This window comes from Pantherophis guttatus, chromosome 3 (genome assembly GCF_059756535.1).
Source record: "Pantherophis guttatus breed Tessera chromosome 3, ASM5975653v1, whole genome shotgun sequence".
Lineage (NCBI taxonomy): Eukaryota > Metazoa > Chordata > Lepidosauria > Squamata > Colubridae > Pantherophis > Pantherophis guttatus.
The window spans coordinates 108116347-108132599 of NC_142065.1; the positions used below are offsets into that span (position 1 = coordinate 108116347).

At 40.4% G+C, this 16253-nt stretch overlaps 1 protein-coding gene across 2 annotated transcripts in view; it reads right to left on the reverse strand.

The window, feature by feature from the left end:
• Window positions 1-1122: 1122 nt before the first annotated feature.
• Window positions 1123-16253, reverse strand: part of DDR2 (discoidin domain receptor tyrosine kinase 2) — a 68514-nt gene continuing 53383 nt past the window's right edge. For both annotated transcript variants that reach the window (XM_034409809.3, XM_034409808.3), the window contains 5 exons: window positions 8905-9032; window positions 6979-7170; window positions 5016-5250; window positions 3764-3913; window positions 1123-2410 (listed from right to left, as the gene is read on the reverse strand). In XM_034409809.3, the coding sequence (XP_034265700.2) occupies window positions 2276-2410; window positions 3764-3913; window positions 5016-5250; window positions 6979-7170; window positions 8905-9032 (840 nt within the window). In that variant the 3' untranslated portion in view covers window positions 1123-2275. The remainder of the gene's footprint in view (window positions 2411-3763; window positions 3914-5015; window positions 5251-6978; window positions 7171-8904; window positions 9033-16253) is intronic.

Sequence of the window (16253 nt, forward strand, 5' to 3'; positions counted from 1 at the left end):
TGTTTGGTAGAAACACAACTCGTCATGTTTGGAGGAGAGAGATTGCTGAGTTGCATCCAAAGAACACCATACCTACTGTGAAGCATGGGGGTGGCAACATCATGCTTTGGGGCTGTTTCTCTGCAAAGGGACCAGGACGACTGATCCGTGTACAGGAAAGAATGAATGGGGCCATGTATCGTGAGCTTTTGAGTGCAAACCTCCTTCCATCAGCAAAGGCATTGAAGATGAAACGTGGCTGGGTCTTTCAGCATGACAATGATCCCAAACACATTGCCCGGGCAACGAAGGAGTGGCTTCGTAAGAAGCATTTCAAGGTCCTGGAGTGGCCTAGCCAGTCTCCAGATCTCAACCCCATAGAAAACCTTTGGAGGGAGTTGAAAGTCCGTGTTGCCCAGCGACAGCCCCAAAACATCACTGCTCTAGAGGAGATCTGCATGGAGGAATGGACCAACATACCAGCAACAGTGTGTGCCAACCTTGTGAAGACTTACAGAAAACGTTTGACCTTTGTCATTGCCAACAAAGGATATATAACAAAGTATTGAGATGAACTTTTGATATTGACCAAATACTTATTTTCCACCATCATTTGCAAATAAATTATTTCCAAATCAGACAATGTGATTGTCTGGATTTGTTTTCTCATGTTGTCTCTCATAGTTGAGGTCTACCTATGATGTCAATTATGGGCCTCTCTCATCTTTTTAAGTGGGAGAAGTTGCACAATTGGTGGCTGACTAAATACTTTTTTGACCCACTGTATATACCAGGTAAAAGCAAATCCATCTTTGTGACTGTGAACTATCTGCTATAAGCTAAAAACAAGGTCAGATGTTTAAACAGGGAGCCAGAAGCCACAAGGGGAAGTAAGCAAGATATACTTAAACGTTATGGTAACTGCAGCACAGTACAGGAGGAATTGACTAATTTTTCCAGTACCTAAGTTCAGAATAAAAGACGTGTATTTGAATCTACCTAGCATCAAGTTTTTGTATATAACGAAGTGAAGGGAGTTGCCTCTATGTCTGAGCCAGACTTTACGCAATGCTCCTATCAAATGCCTTGGCCAAGCCTGGTTGACTGGTGAGATTGCATGTACAAATGGAGTATGGAGTATGCTTTGCATAAGAAAATCAACAGCTTTATTGTTACTCTGCTTTCACTCAGGAACTGCACATCTTTATTTAAAGGACTTTTAGTTGATCTTCAAGATGTCTGTACCTGTCCCAAAGATGCTTTTCCAAAAGTTCTAAAGAAACTTTTTGGATGAGAAGTAAAACATTTTCAAGGAAAAAAACCAAGAAAGTCTGGTTGCCTTTTAGAAAAGCATCTTTGGGATAACCATGACCTGGATGATTGAGAATCTCCATAGACACAATGTCTGCTACCTAATGATAGTGTGAATACATATCGCCTATTGTAACTTTTCATCTGTACATCAGGATTGGGGTATCCCTTCTCTTCTGATAGCACTCAGATTAAGAGTCAGGGAGAGACGCCAAGGCACTCTACAGGGCAGTAAGTGAAATCTGTAGACTATAAGCAGGACATATTCTATAACATCCAAATTTTTCTAACACACAAACATTTTGCTCAAAGCAATCTAGGTTCCACCCCAAATTAATTACATTTTGCAAAGTCTGAGTACTTTTTGTTAAATGATACAAAATTGCATACTTTCTCTAAATTTACCCAACCCATTCTGTATTAGCAAATCTTGTCCTAACTCACAGAAAATCTATTTCAGTACCTTCTTTGGCTTTTAAGATTTCAGCAAGCATTGTCCAAGCCACAATCTGTGTCCAATATGACATTCTGCTCTTTTACTGCCTCTTACACCATTACAGCTCTTGCACACAGCAGTAGCATAAAACACTACCGTACTAATTGCTTCAGTACTTTCCAAGTTCATGTGCCTATTTCCAGCTCAATTCCATTTTCAAGCTTTTTTTCATATCCTTTTTTAGGGAGAAAGAATATATTTTCTTCTCTTTCATAGACAAACTCCATTAAAAAACACACACACAACCTAGAACATTTACAAGATAAATAACGTTTTCAGTCTTTACCAGTCTAAAACACAGCACCATGAATGAGATTATTATGTGGCAGACCTGGTCAGATCCCCATTTCTCTCTCATCTGTCCTTTGATGGTTGATTTGAGTCCAGCTGTGTTATTGAAGGAAAAGTGAATTGGCTTAAGTTCTGGGTATAACTTGGGGAGGGTAACGTGGCAGGGGAAGGGATGGTCTATAGCATTTGAAGGCATCACTATGAAGTGGTTGTTTCTTGAAGAAAGCAGTGGATTTCTTGGAAGGAAGGGCGAGCTTTGGTATCTCGTCTCCAACAGTTGAGCATTAGCTTATATACAGGATCAGGGCAACATGGAGGCTGTGGAAGGTAAGTCTGAAAGGGGAGAGGGAGAGAAAGGCAAGTATTGAAGGAAGGCAGAACAATTCCTTCTTTAAAAACATTAAAACCTCTTCTATTCATATTTTGTTCTGTTCATTTATGGGATGTTAGTTGCAGAATGTGATTCATAGTAGATAATTTCATTTATTTTGTGATGGTGGTTTGTTTAGCACATTTGCATCTCATCTCTTTTCCACAGAGTTTAGTTTGTAAGATGCTACCTCTCTCCATTCTTGAAACAACACAGTGAAATAAACTTAGGTTAAAAGTGATTTTATCAACACATTGCCCAGTAATATTTCTTTTTCTGAGTTAAATACTGGTCTGCTCTGCAGAATCAAGCTTGAGCAAGACACTGTTTCTTGAATGCAAGAATGCATGATGTTACTATCTACCCAACCTGAGCCAACGCAGAAGGAAACCTCCACCTCTCAATCCCTACTGTTACACATCAAAAGTAGTGTGTTTGACTGGCACTAGCACAAGTGGTGCTATCTGATTTTCCTATTGTGCTTCATTACATTGCAGGCAAACACTTTCAGTCCAATTGGCTACTCCGTGCTGTAATACAGAGAGGAAGTGTCACCTCCCATTGTCACTGCTTTCTTTACATGGCCCTTTTTTAAAGATATTTTTAAAATGGTGAAAAGCTGGACTTTTGTTGTTCTTATTAACTCCTTAATGAAAGATGGTCATTTTTCCTTTCTTTTTAACCTTGGGAATATGACAAGAGTTGTGCTAGTTTTCTTTTCTAGCTCAGGTGTCAGGAAGAATGGTAAAATTGGTGGGTTTCCTCCCTCTTTTTAACCAGTCAGTGAATGCAACATGAGTAAAAAAAAAAAGCATGTCTGTTCAAGCAAATAACGTGAACACATTATTCATAGCTAGATATTGAACTGCATATTAAAACAGTATAGATTTCTGAAGTACCGGAGGTCCTCACTTAAGGCCAACTCACTTAGCACCCAGGTCACCATTACAACATTGCAGTATCCTCTGGTTACATGGTCACCATTTACGACCTCCACTGCCACCTTCCAACAAGAAAAGCCCGTGGGGAAATCAGCATGAGTATGCAAATGGTGACCATGAGATGTTGTGCTTAACAACATCACACAATTCCTTAACTGTTGTAATCGTAAAGAATTAGAACTGCTGTTGCTAAATGGGATGGTCATGTGACATCAGGCTTCATGACCACATCACTTAGCAATGGAAATTCTGGTCCCAATTACCATTGTTAAGTAAGAATTACCTGTATAGTTTTCCCAACAGATCAAATAATGTTTTTCAATTTTCTGAGTCTACAGACATCTATCTATCTAAAATATTCATATATTTTTATACCTGTCGTCCCTGATTTCTGAAAAATTCTCCGGTGTTCTCAATTACTTGCTCATCAGATAGTTGAGAATATGGTTGCTCTCGGCAAAATGTGAAGGTTTCCCAGAGTGTAACACCAAAAGCCCACACATCACTTGCAGTTGTGAATTTTCCCTGGTTGGAGGAATAGAGGGGAGAAAATCAAAATTGCTTATATATAACTAATCGGAGATTCATGGTTTCCATAAAAATTAAGCAGCTCCAAGGAGAAAATCTGCCTACAGGAAAATAAAATTGTGTGAATCATATAGAGCTGTATGTTTCTGGAGATTGGAATAGATCTCTTCATATTCCAGTCCTCATCTGGTGCTGAAACTTTTCAAAGAAGCTACTGTGTAGAAAAGTACACAGGAAGGAAGGTAAGAGGATAGCAGGGAAGGAAGGAAGGAACAGGGAGGGAGGAAAGAAGAACAAAGAATGTGGGAGGAAAGGCAGGCAGGCAGGCAGGCAGGCAGGCAGGCAGGAAGGAAGGAAGGAAGGAAGGAAGGAAGGAAGGAAGGAGAATTTCTGACATTCACTGCCCATTTCCCATAAGGAAACCTAATGGGAAGTTGGAAGTCGCTCCCACTGTTTTTTTTTTTAATGCCCATGATCATTCTGTTTCTCTGTTTAGGTAAGAAAATATCTTTGAAATGGTGACCCAACAAGTCGCGGGTGGTTTAGTCCATGATTAAATGTGCATTAGGATAAGAATGGAAATATTACTTTAATACTGGCACAGATAAATATGGTATAAAGATATCTCAAGCATGTGCTGGTGATGAGATAAAGGCAATATCATGAGATCACAGCAGAAAACAAGAGGATGCTTAGTGTGATTAATTGAAAGTAAGGGTAGGCCCTGTTCAGTTTTTTACTACCGGTTCTGTGGGTGTGGCTTGGTGGCCATGGGTTGGTGGGCATGGCAGGGGAAGGATACTGTAAAATCTCCATTCCCATCCCACTCCAGGGGAAGGTTACTGCAAAATCCCCATTTCCTATCAATCAGCTGGGACATGGGAGGCAGAGAATAGATGGGGGCAGGGCCAGTCAGAATTTTTACTACCAGTTCTCTGAACTACTCAAAATTTCCACTAACAGTTCTCCAGAACTGGTCAGAACCTGCTGAAACCCTCCTCTGGCCCTGTTGTTAGATTAAGTGGGCAGTTAGTTCATGACTATCCCTAAAAATTTTCACTAACCTCTTTAGTCACAATAGGAAGTGCAACATGCTCACCAAAAGAATGCTTTCCCAGGACATCCAGCGAATAGGGAGCACTGCCCGGCCCTGGATTCTGTAGTAGTCCCCACTGTAGAGGTTGCGGCTCATGCCAAAGTCTGCTATCTTGATAGTATAATTCTTCCCCACCAGACAATTGCGGGTAGCCAAGTCTCGGTGAACAAAATTCAGGGAGGAAAGATACTTCATGCCAGAAGCAATCTGGATAGCTATTAATTTCAGATTAGCGTAACTGAATGACAGAAGAAAAAGAAACAAAAATAGGTCCTTTAGTAACTGTCAGCAGTTTTAAAGAGCAAACATGCCACACATACCATCAGCTATCCAGGACAAAAGAGAAGGATTTCCACTCAGAATGTTTATCAAATCTTCTATAGTTTAAAGTATATGATACATAAATTGGGTGTTATTCTGTTTAAGTTCCACTTATGTGTTTTTAAATAAATTGCAGTCCAATCAAGATCAGAACCATCACAATTGGGGAAGAAAGAATCATTCCCACCAGGCCCTTTACTATATCTCTACAATCATGATTGCCTTAAATAACTTTCATGGACATAGAGGTAGTCCTTGATTTATGACTAATTTTCTGTTTGAGCTCAAATTTTCTGTTGCTAAGAAAGACATTTGTTTATTGAGTTTTGCCCCATTTTATGACCTTTCTTGCCACAGTTGTTAAGTGAATCACTGCAGTTGTTAAATTAGCAACATGGTTATTAAGTGAATCTGGCTTCCCTATTGGCTTTGCTTTTCAGAAGGCCACAAAAGGTGATCACATGACCCCAGGACACTGCAACAGTCATGAACCAGTTGCTAAGCATCTAAATTTTGATCACATGACCATGGAGATGCTTCAATGGTTGCAAGTGTGAAAATCAGTCATAAAACAGTCACTTTTTCAGTGCCTTTGAAATTTCAAATGGTCACTAAGTGAATAGCTGTAAATCGAGGACTACCTGTCATTTAAAAAAAACCAAATAGAAATCTCTCATGGCTAGGGATGAAATTTTAATTATACAACAAGAAATTTAAGGAAGCTTGAGGTTCCTTAGGTCTAAGGATCCCCAGACAGATCAAACATTATGTATTTAACTACAAAGTGAATTAAAACTTGAGTAGAACAGCATGGTACACAATTAACGTATTGTCTAGTTTAATTCTGGGTGCTATGTTTCCACCATGCTAAACAGTGCAACTTTTCTTTTGACAGGCAGGCAACTATCTGGATGGGAATTTGCAATCAAACAATAAGGAACAATCTGTCAAAGCTGACTCGCTTTCATTGTTGCTTGCATCAACTTCTAACTCGCAGTTTGCCAAACAAAAATAGAAAGTGGGTTGGTAAATTTCTAGGCGGGGGGGAGGAGCGGGGGGGGGGCTAAGGAATGCATGAGAGCCTTCTGCTGCTGGAGAGCAAATACCCACCAAGGCCAAGTTCTCAGAGCTACCAACCAACTCAGAATGTTTTCCCAATACAAAAGTACTGAGTGTAATTGGTGGACAATGAACTGTGGGTGGCCCAGGGGTGAAATGGGAGTTTTACCTATGTGTATTTCACAGGAAAACCTCAGAGCTGACTTTGCTTCTGCTGTGCCTAAATGGATCTTTCAATAGTTTTACTCTTGGTAGTTCCTACGTGCCAAGAGTTTCTTTTTTGGATGTGCCAAATGGGATGATTGATACAATCTTTCTTTCCTCTGACTATTAGCAGAGGTCAAAGAAGAAGAGGGTGAAGAATTTTTGAAGAAAGTCTTCTCATCTTCCCAAAGCCAAGGAGAAATGAGTAGTAGAGATAATTACAACATCTTTGGCTCTAACTAAAGCCTCAAAAAAGCCTGCAACACTCTTATCATACACACATATTCCCAGGCTAAGATAGGTGTTCAACTGAAAAGTGGAACAGGCCTACCTCACAAGAAAAACTGTACAGGCTAGAATTGAGGGACTCCTTATTTTCTACCTGACAGGAGGAGTGGAGCTCTCTGATAAGTTTTGGGGTTCCTGACGAGACAGAAACTGGTTGAGATCACCATTTTCCATGTACTCAGTAATCATGCAGAGAGGGTCATCAATGATGCACACAGCCAGCAACCGGATTATATTGGGATCCTTCAGTTTGGACATAATCTTAATTTCTTTGAGGAAGTCATTCCTGCCAGAAACAAAAGCCATGCAAAGGTGAAATTAGTGAGCTATGTTGTTTTCAAGAAAACTTGCTAGTATGGGGTAGAAGCCAATAACCTGCTGTAAATATATGCATTATGTAGAAGCTATGTGTATTATTTTAATATATGGCATTAATTTATTGGGTCAGTTTACCAATAATCTATTTTTTAACTTGGACTGGCAACAAGCTGTCAGAATCCCTTTGACTTCCCTTTTTGCCTAGGTAGCAAGAAACAAAAAAATCAAACAGCAACTGAAACCCCAACATGTATATTAATTAACAAAGGACACAATGCACCAAGAAGGCTTCCAGCACAAGTGCCTCTGAAATGAATGGAAGTGGCAAGACCTTTGCAATATATCGATTATGACAATTATGATATAAATTATATTTGCCTTAAATAAAATCAGGAACAGGGGGAATTGAAAATAATGCCATCCCAACCAATTATTGTACCTTTGGTAGTAATGCTGTAAAAAATCAGTTGGAGATAGTCGTGTGGATCCTTTTTTTTCTTACATACATAGAACTCTATATTCCCATGTGATGGCTGAGTATACAGTACAGAATTAAGCATTTATTTTAACCATTAGATACTTATACTCTGTTTTTTGTCCTGTCTTTGATCTAGAACACCTGGGTGGAGGGGATTTTCTTTCTCATGTTCAATACACCCAGGTGTTCTAGATCAAAGACAGGACAAAAAACAGAGTATAAGTATCTAATGGTTAAAATAATAATCTGCATTTCAGAATGTCATAATCTTATTTTATCCCCAAGTGCATTGGAATAAAGCCTTAAATACTCATACTTGTGGGATTACTACATTATTTTTGAGAAACCCAGTCAGATCAGTGAATCTACCATTCTTCAGGGGAAGTTTTTTTTTTAAAAAAATTACTACTTTGCTTATTAAGTTCTTTCTCATATATCCTGTATCCTGAAATGTATTGGTTTATAGCTTTAGCCTGGTGCCTAAGCGCCCTGGCATTTTCACACCTTTTGGGGAATGTAAGGGGAGGGAGGGCCATGTGGATTCCATCGGTCGAGAACCAGCGGAAGGATGACCCTGAGAAAGTTTCCTTATTACTTTCTCAGAGTGACTGGTACAATAACATCTTCGCACCTGTGGATTGGCTGAATCCACATCAGACTCTTGGGAGGGGTTTCTAATTCCTTTATTCTAACTTTATGGCCTGAGGGCCCTCAGAGCTTGCTTTCTCTTTCGCTCTGCTATCACCTCTATTCAATAAAAGTTTCCTTTTGTAAAGCTCAGATTCAAGAGTCTTTACTTTTTTGAATAAGGGGGAGAGGCAGGGCCTTACACCCAATCTGGAGGGTCAGTTTTGAACATTTTGTCCAATTTTGTCATGAAATAATAAAACATTTGTTAACATGAAGATTTAGAAATGTCCTGTACCAGTTTACCAGATTTGAAATGTGATCCATTATGTGACTTTTTACTTTTCAGTCAGTTCTGTATAATAACAAAAATGCTTATACCCATTGACTGATTGTGGAGTCCTTGATGCTCTGTGAGTTTGATTGTTTCCTTGCCGACTTTTCAGTATGTGACTCAGTAACATCTAATGGTATCTTGTCAGGTGATGAAATATATCTGGGAAAACAGCCAAGCTCACAGAAGACCAAGAAGATTCCACTGTTCAACCCTGAGAACTGCAGCTGTATTTCGCCTGTTCTTCTGTTTGTTCCAAGCACCTGGCATTCTTGTTAGCATCAGCTCTCAGCATTTTCACAGCCAGTAGGACAGGCTGCATGACACTACCATCCAGAACAGAATCCTGATCCACAAATCTCTCCATTCCTTCCACTTCACAGAGGTGAACCTAGAGAAAAAGCAACGGGCATAAGTGGTTTGACAGATCACTCTTGTTTACATAGACAGAAGGTCTTGATTTTAACAAAAAGCCCCATAAGATCTCATTTCCTATTCTTTGTGAAGAGTAGGAATGCATCCAAAATACTATTACTTTCAGGGTCAAACATACTTGGGAACGTTAAGATAATCTGTTTTTCATTCCAATGTGTTTATCCTTTATCAGAAGCCTCATAGACAAAACAATTATTATGTTCAAGGATATTAAACAGAAAAGGGCAACTTGACCGCCTAGAAAAATCTGATCGGAGCCCACTCTAAATCTCAGAGATTAATGATTAATCCTTGACTTTTGTGAGCAATATACCGTAAATATCCTGTGTCTTTGGTTATCTAACTGCAATATTAAATAATATTCTCCCTTAAAATTGAAGAAACCTTAGCAGATATATCTGGTTCAAATCAAAACTTTATCCTTAAATTGTTTAATACTGCTGGTATGTGATTGTTGCTATGTTGCCTTGAATATTTAATAATTGCTTTGGGGGCCCTTACAAGAAGTTCCATTGCTTCATTGTTCAAGCAGGTAGAGGATTGAAAGTGAGTATCTAATAGTCATAACATGATCAATAAACCTGTCATTTGATCATCCACGTAATCATGGACTTGGGGCATTTTCTGGAAAATATTAGGGTCTTCTTTTAGACCAATTAATATCAAGATGTTTCCTATGACAATACAAATATAAACTTTCAAAGCATCTATGCAGACCTACTTGGGTTACCAAAACAGTAGCCATCAGCATAGAGAAGAAAAGGAATAAGAAAATGGGGGAGAGATGAAGAATGAAATTCTGGTTTATTGTTGGTTTAGATCAACAATATCATTACTGTGACTTCCAGTTGGCACCACAGGCTCTGTGGACCGCCAGCCCTGCGTCTCCGTAAAAGCCGCTTTGACAGCACAAATCAGCTGTCAAACAGCTGAAAAAACTCTCCTTCGGGAAAAGAAGGAGAGGAGAGCCGGTGGGCGAGAGTAGAGCCCCCCGAAAGTCCTCTGGATCATTTCCAGAGGCTTGGACGGTGAGAGCTCCTCAGTCAGCCCGCCAAGAAGCTCCGGAGCCAGGACGACCCTGCACAAGCAGGGCGAGAAGCCACGATCCGATCCTGCTTTTAAAAAGTGAGTTTGATTGATCCCAAGTGCAGGCAGAGCAGAAAACAGGAGAACAAGCCTTAAAAATACAGAGCTTAACTCCAAAGTTACTTTGTTTCAATCTGAATCTTGAGCTAGAGGCGGAAGATGGCGTCTTTGTTAGGGCTTTGAAAGTGAAAGCCTGAAATGAAAGTGCTTGAGAACTTTGCGCTGGGAGAGTGGATTAGCTGCCTATTAATTGCTGGGAACTGAGAGTGCGGAGGGAAGAGAATAAAAGAAAAAAAAAACTACTTTGTCTGGCAATTTAGAGACTATAATTTAACATCTTTAAAGACTTTGTTGCTTTTAAAGAAAAGGGGGGGGAAGGAAAAAAAATGGCTTCTAGACAAGTGAAACCAGGAGTTGTTAAAGGAGGGGGAGGCTCCCCAGTTGTGTCAGTGGTGACACAGAAAGCACAACTTCCGGCTGATTCACAGAGCCAGACCCAGAGTCAAAACGCAGCACTTAATGATTTTAAGGAAGCTATGAAAGAAGCCATGAATAATCAAGCAACAGCAATGAGAGAAGCAATGAACAATTTAACATTACTTGTTGAAGGGAAATTTTAAAAAATAGAGGAAGACATAGGTTCGATCAAGGGAGCAGTTGCAAAGGAGCATGATAAAATAAGAGATGATATTGTTTTTGCTGTATCAGGACTCTTAAATCTTGTTATCCAGCTTGATGGGAAAGTTGAAGAAATTAATGAAGCCAATTTAAATCTGGAGAGCAAAATGGGTGATGTCATGACCAGAACAGAGAAAGTGGATGATGAATTGGTAATATTACAATACAGATCTATGGAGTTTGCTCTGAGACTGAGAGGCCTGAAGGAAAATAGCAAAGAAAATTTAAAAGACATTTGTGCTGATGCTATGGCTGAGATAATTAAAGAAAGACCAGAAGATGTGGCAATCCAAATTGATAAAATTTACAGGGTTAATTCCTGGTTGGCAAAACAAAGACAGCTGCCACGAGATGTGGTGATTTACTTTACAACTAGGAGGATCAGAAATGAAATTCTACAAGCTTCTTACAAGAATAAAGTTCAGGTGGCTAGGCAGGAGGTGGTGGTTTTGAAAGAGATTCCTCCAAAGATGTTGAGAAGCAGGAAAGACTTTGGCTTTCTGGTAAATGAGTTGAGAAATCAACAGGTGGCATATAGATGGGACGTTCCAATTGGTCTAATAGTGACTTATAAAGGAGAAAGATACCGGTTGAATACAGTTTGGAAGGCAAAAGATTTTTATGTAAATGTGTTACAGGCTGGATACCCACCCTCACCGGGGGGCGGGGGAGGAAGAAAATGGAGATGTTACAACAAGAAAAAGATGGAAAACAGATACAAACCTACGCTGAAGTTGCAGCTGGAGGAATTATTATGGAAGAAGATTTGGATCTGAAGAAAGAATGTTAAACATAGAAGGTTATGATTTGTTATATGGATGGCATGCTTATTTGTTGTATGAAAAAAAAGTGGATAAAGTGTTTAAGGGTCATATACTTAGAAATGCATTGTTGAGGGTTTGGAAAAAGTACCAATATAAGCTGAACTATAAGATACCTATATGGGCAAACCCCAGACATGTAATAGAAAATATAAGTACAGAGCAAAAAATAGAGGTGATTACTTATAAAGAGCTTCTTCTTTTGGAAAGGGGCAAGTTGCAATTGAAATCTCTAGATGAATTAAAAGAAGAAGGGATAATTTATACTTGGTTTCAGTATGGTCAGCTCCAAGCTAGATGGAGGGAGGATCAAAAAATTGGGGTTATGCAAAATGAGGAAAATTTGTTGAAACAGATTAGAGATCAAAGTCAGATGCATATTAAAAGGTTGTATAATGCATTACTGGAAATAGACTCAGAAACTGAATTGGTTAAGGATTGTATGATAAAATGGGCACAAAACTTTCAGGAACCAGCGATGATGGAAATGTGGGAAAAGATTTGGGTCAGAAATGTTAAATTTACGCAAGCACAAAATTTGAGAGAGAATTTTTATAAAATGTTTTATAGATGGCACTTAGATCCTAAGAAATTATCATGTATGTATTCGAATTTGCAAGCTAAATGAAAGAGGCGGTGGTGAGGCCTCTCCTCAAGAAGCCGTCCCTGGATCCGGCAATATTGGCCAACTATCGTCCTGTCTCCAACCTTCGCTTCATGGCGAAGGTTATTGAGAGTGTGGTCGCACAACAGTTTCCACAATTCCTGGAGGAAACATCTTATCTAGATCCGTTCCAGTCGGGTTTCAGGTCTGGGCACAGCACGGAAACGGCATTGGTCGCATTGGTTGATGATCTCTGGAGGGCTCGGGACAGGGGTTGCTCCTCTGTTCTGGTCCTGTTAGACCTCTCAGCGGCTTTTGATACCATCGACCATGGTATCATGCTGCACCGGCTGGAAGAATTGGGGGTGGGAGGCACCGTATTGCGGTGGTTCTCCTCCTTTCTCTCCGACCGGTCGCAGTTTGTGTTGGCAGGGGGGCAGAGGTCGACCTCGAGGCCTCTCATCTGTGGAGTGCCGCAGGGATCAGTCCTCTCGCCCCTTCTGTTCAACATTTATGTGAAGCCGCTGGGCGAGATCATCCGTGGCTTCGGGGTGAGATACCATCAGTATGCTGATGACACCCAGCTGTACATCTCCACCCCAGGCCACCCCAACGATGCCCTTGAAGTGATGTCTCAGTGCCTGGAGGCTGTGCGGATCTGGATGGGGAGGAACAGGCTCAAGCTCAACCCTTCCAAGACTGAGTGGCTGTGGCTCCCGGCATCCCGATATAGTCAGTTGACTCCATCACTGACTATTGGGGGCGAGTCCTTGGCCCCCACAGAAAGGGCTCACAATCTGGGAGTCCTCCTGGATATGCAGCTGTCCTTGGAGGAACATCTGACGGCTGTAACCAGGGGGACCTTTTATCAGGTTCGCCTGATTCGCCAGTTGCGGCCCTTTCTTGATCGGGATTCCCTGTGCACAGTCACTCACGCCCTCGTCACCTCTCACCTTGACTACTGCAATGCTCTCTACATGGGGCTCCCCTTGAGGGGCACCCGGAGGCTCCAGCTGGTCCAGAACGCAGCAGCGCGGGTAGTGATGGGAGCAGCGTGGCGCTCCCATGTAACACCGCTCCTGCGCGAGCTGCACTGGCTCCCGGTGGTCTTCCGGGTGCGCTTCAAGGTGTTGGTTATCACCTTTAAAGCGCTCCATGGCATCGGGCCTAGCTATCTTCGAGACCGCCTGCTGCTACCGACGACCTCCCAGCGACCCGTGCGCTCCCACAGAGAGGGCCTCCTCAGGGTGCCATCAGCCAATCAATGTAGGCTGGTGACCCCCAGGGGGAGAGCCTTCTCTGTGGGGGCACCTACCCTCTGGAATCAGCTGCCCCCAGAGATAAGAAGAATCCAAGACCTCAGTGCCTTCCGCCGTGCCCTTAAAACCCACTTTTTCCAGCAAGCCGGGCTGGCTTAGGAAGAAATTTTTTAAAATTTTTAAATGTTTAATTGGTTTGTGGTTTTTTAAATTTTGGGCCAAATTTATATAGATTTTAATTGTTTTTAATATTTGTATTTCATGTTTTTAATTCTGGCTGTGCACCGCCCTGAGTCCTCAGGGAGAAGGGCGGTATATAAATTGAAAAATAAAATAAAATAAATAAAAAATAAATGTTGGAGATGTGAATGTAATGACGCAACCTATTATCATATATGGTGGACTTGTAAGAAAATCAAGGCATTTTGGATAAAAATTTGGTGGGTGATGCAGAACATTTTGAAAAGGTTGAAATTTACTCCTCAATTGTTTCTATTGGGTATAACTATGGACTGTACAGTTTCAGAGACTAAATTAATTCTGAACTTAATATCAGCAGCTAGGCTGCTGGTAGCTCAATATTGGAAGAAGGACTCTTTGCCTACTATTGAAGAGTGAATATTGAAAGTAACAAACCTAGCAGAAATGGCAAAAATCTCGGCGTACTTGAAGGACCACACGCAAGAAAGATACGTATCGGAATGGAGAAGATGGATTGATTATATTCAAAATAAGTATCAGACAAGAAAATATCAAATAGCTTATAAATGAATGTTAGTATTAGAAGTATTTGGTTATCTGTAGTGGAGTTAAGGTTTCAGTGGGGGAGGCAGTACTTTGAGGATAAGTAGATTAATCTAGTTTATGTTTGATTAAATGAAATACCTTGTATTTTGCTCTGGGAAGTGGGCGGGGGAGGGGGGGATGAAGGGGGGAAAGGGTGGGGGGAACGGGGGGGAAAATTTTTTTGTATTTCTTTTTTGTAAAACTTTTCAATAAAAAAAATATCATTACTGTATAGATTAAACAATAATGGAGCAAGACTAAAGCTTTGTTTTACACCTTTTAGGATAATGATTGATTGAGTTAGGTCTCTACAAGTAATGTTTTGATTTCCTCCAGAATCTCTCACACGGCATCAAGGCTAACTTAGGTTTATGAAAGTAATATAAAAGATATCTTTGGGAAGATGTAATATGTCTTAGCTAGGTGGTATAGTGTTGTACATTGATCCATAGTTGAATTTCCTTGACTGTTCTGTGGCTAAAATGTCTCAGAAATAATCCAATCCAGAAGTTTAGAGTATAAAAATTGATGTATATAAGTCATTCATTACAGAAAAGAGATTAATAGGGTGGTAGCCTTCAGGAGGATTTATCCCCATTGATAGAATTAAGCCAGAATTCAGCCGGTTTGGACCAGTTCGCCCAAACCAGTAGCAGAAATCGTGGGTGGATCTACCCAACCGCCCTGGCTCTATGCTATCCTATTTAGGTATGTTTTTTAGGCCGGGTGCGTATGCGGAAGGTGTGCGCGCCAGCAAAGCACATGCGCGGAGGAACGGGCGCATGCATGGCCATTTGTGAACCGGTAGGGAAAGTAGGTGAATACCACCCCTGAATTAAGCCATTCTTTGGGAATTTGAAGGAGTTATTTGTGGCAGAAAAAAGGTGGACTATTAGAGATGCCCACAAAGCAGGATTAAATTTTAAAAATTCTGGTAGAATTATTTATTATTTATTTATTTATTTATTTATTGGTTCAATTTATATGCCGCCCTTCTCCGGAAACTCAAGGCGGCTTACAATGCGTTAAGCAATAGCCTTCATACTTTTGTATATACCTGCTTAGTACGGCTTTCACACACCCCCAAGCGGTGTTCTTTTTTATACAAAGTTACCTTATTGCCCCCATAATCCGGGTCCTCATTTTACCTACCTCGAAAGGATGGAAGGCTGAGTCAACCTTGAGCCTGGTGAGATTTGAACTTGCAGTAATTGCAGGCAGCTGATGCTACTTAACAACACTTTAGTCTGCTGCACCACCAAGGCTTTGCTGTGTCTTTGCTAGGAACTTTGTTATTTTTCAGTGGAATTTTTTAAAAAACTTCTGAGTTCAAGCTAAAGGCCATTTGGAAGGGGGTCATCTGGTGGCAGAACATAAGAATCAGCATATGGAGATGTATCAAATAGCTCATTGGAAGTTGCTGTCTCAAGATTGAGGAGAGATTAAATTGTTAATAGCTGGGCTAAATTTTGCTGAGAATCAGGAAATGAAATGCCAAAGGAGGCAGGCATCTTTATTTGTTACAGCTGTTGGAGCTTAGCTCAGTTCTTTAGCACATAATTTTGTTTCTCCTCCCATAGAAGGCTCTTGTGACTCTTGTTTAGAATATGAAATGTTTGCAGGGAGGAAAGATCATTATATGTTTAATCATTTTATATGAAAATATTAGTAGTTCTTTCACTGGGTTTTGGTTGTTGATTAAATTGGAAAGAGAAGGAAGTTTATTTTATCTAAGAGCTAAACTAACTACTGCAAACTACTGTTGCAAAACTGTAATTATTTTATAAGCATTGCTAGCTACACTTTTTCAAATTATAGATTTACAGGGCTACAAAAAATTGAGCAATAGTCACAGTGGCTTATTACACAATACTGGACAAAAGTAACTGTAGGTGGCAAGGAAATCAAGTGCTGTAAAGACTGACACTGTTCAGTTGAGTTAA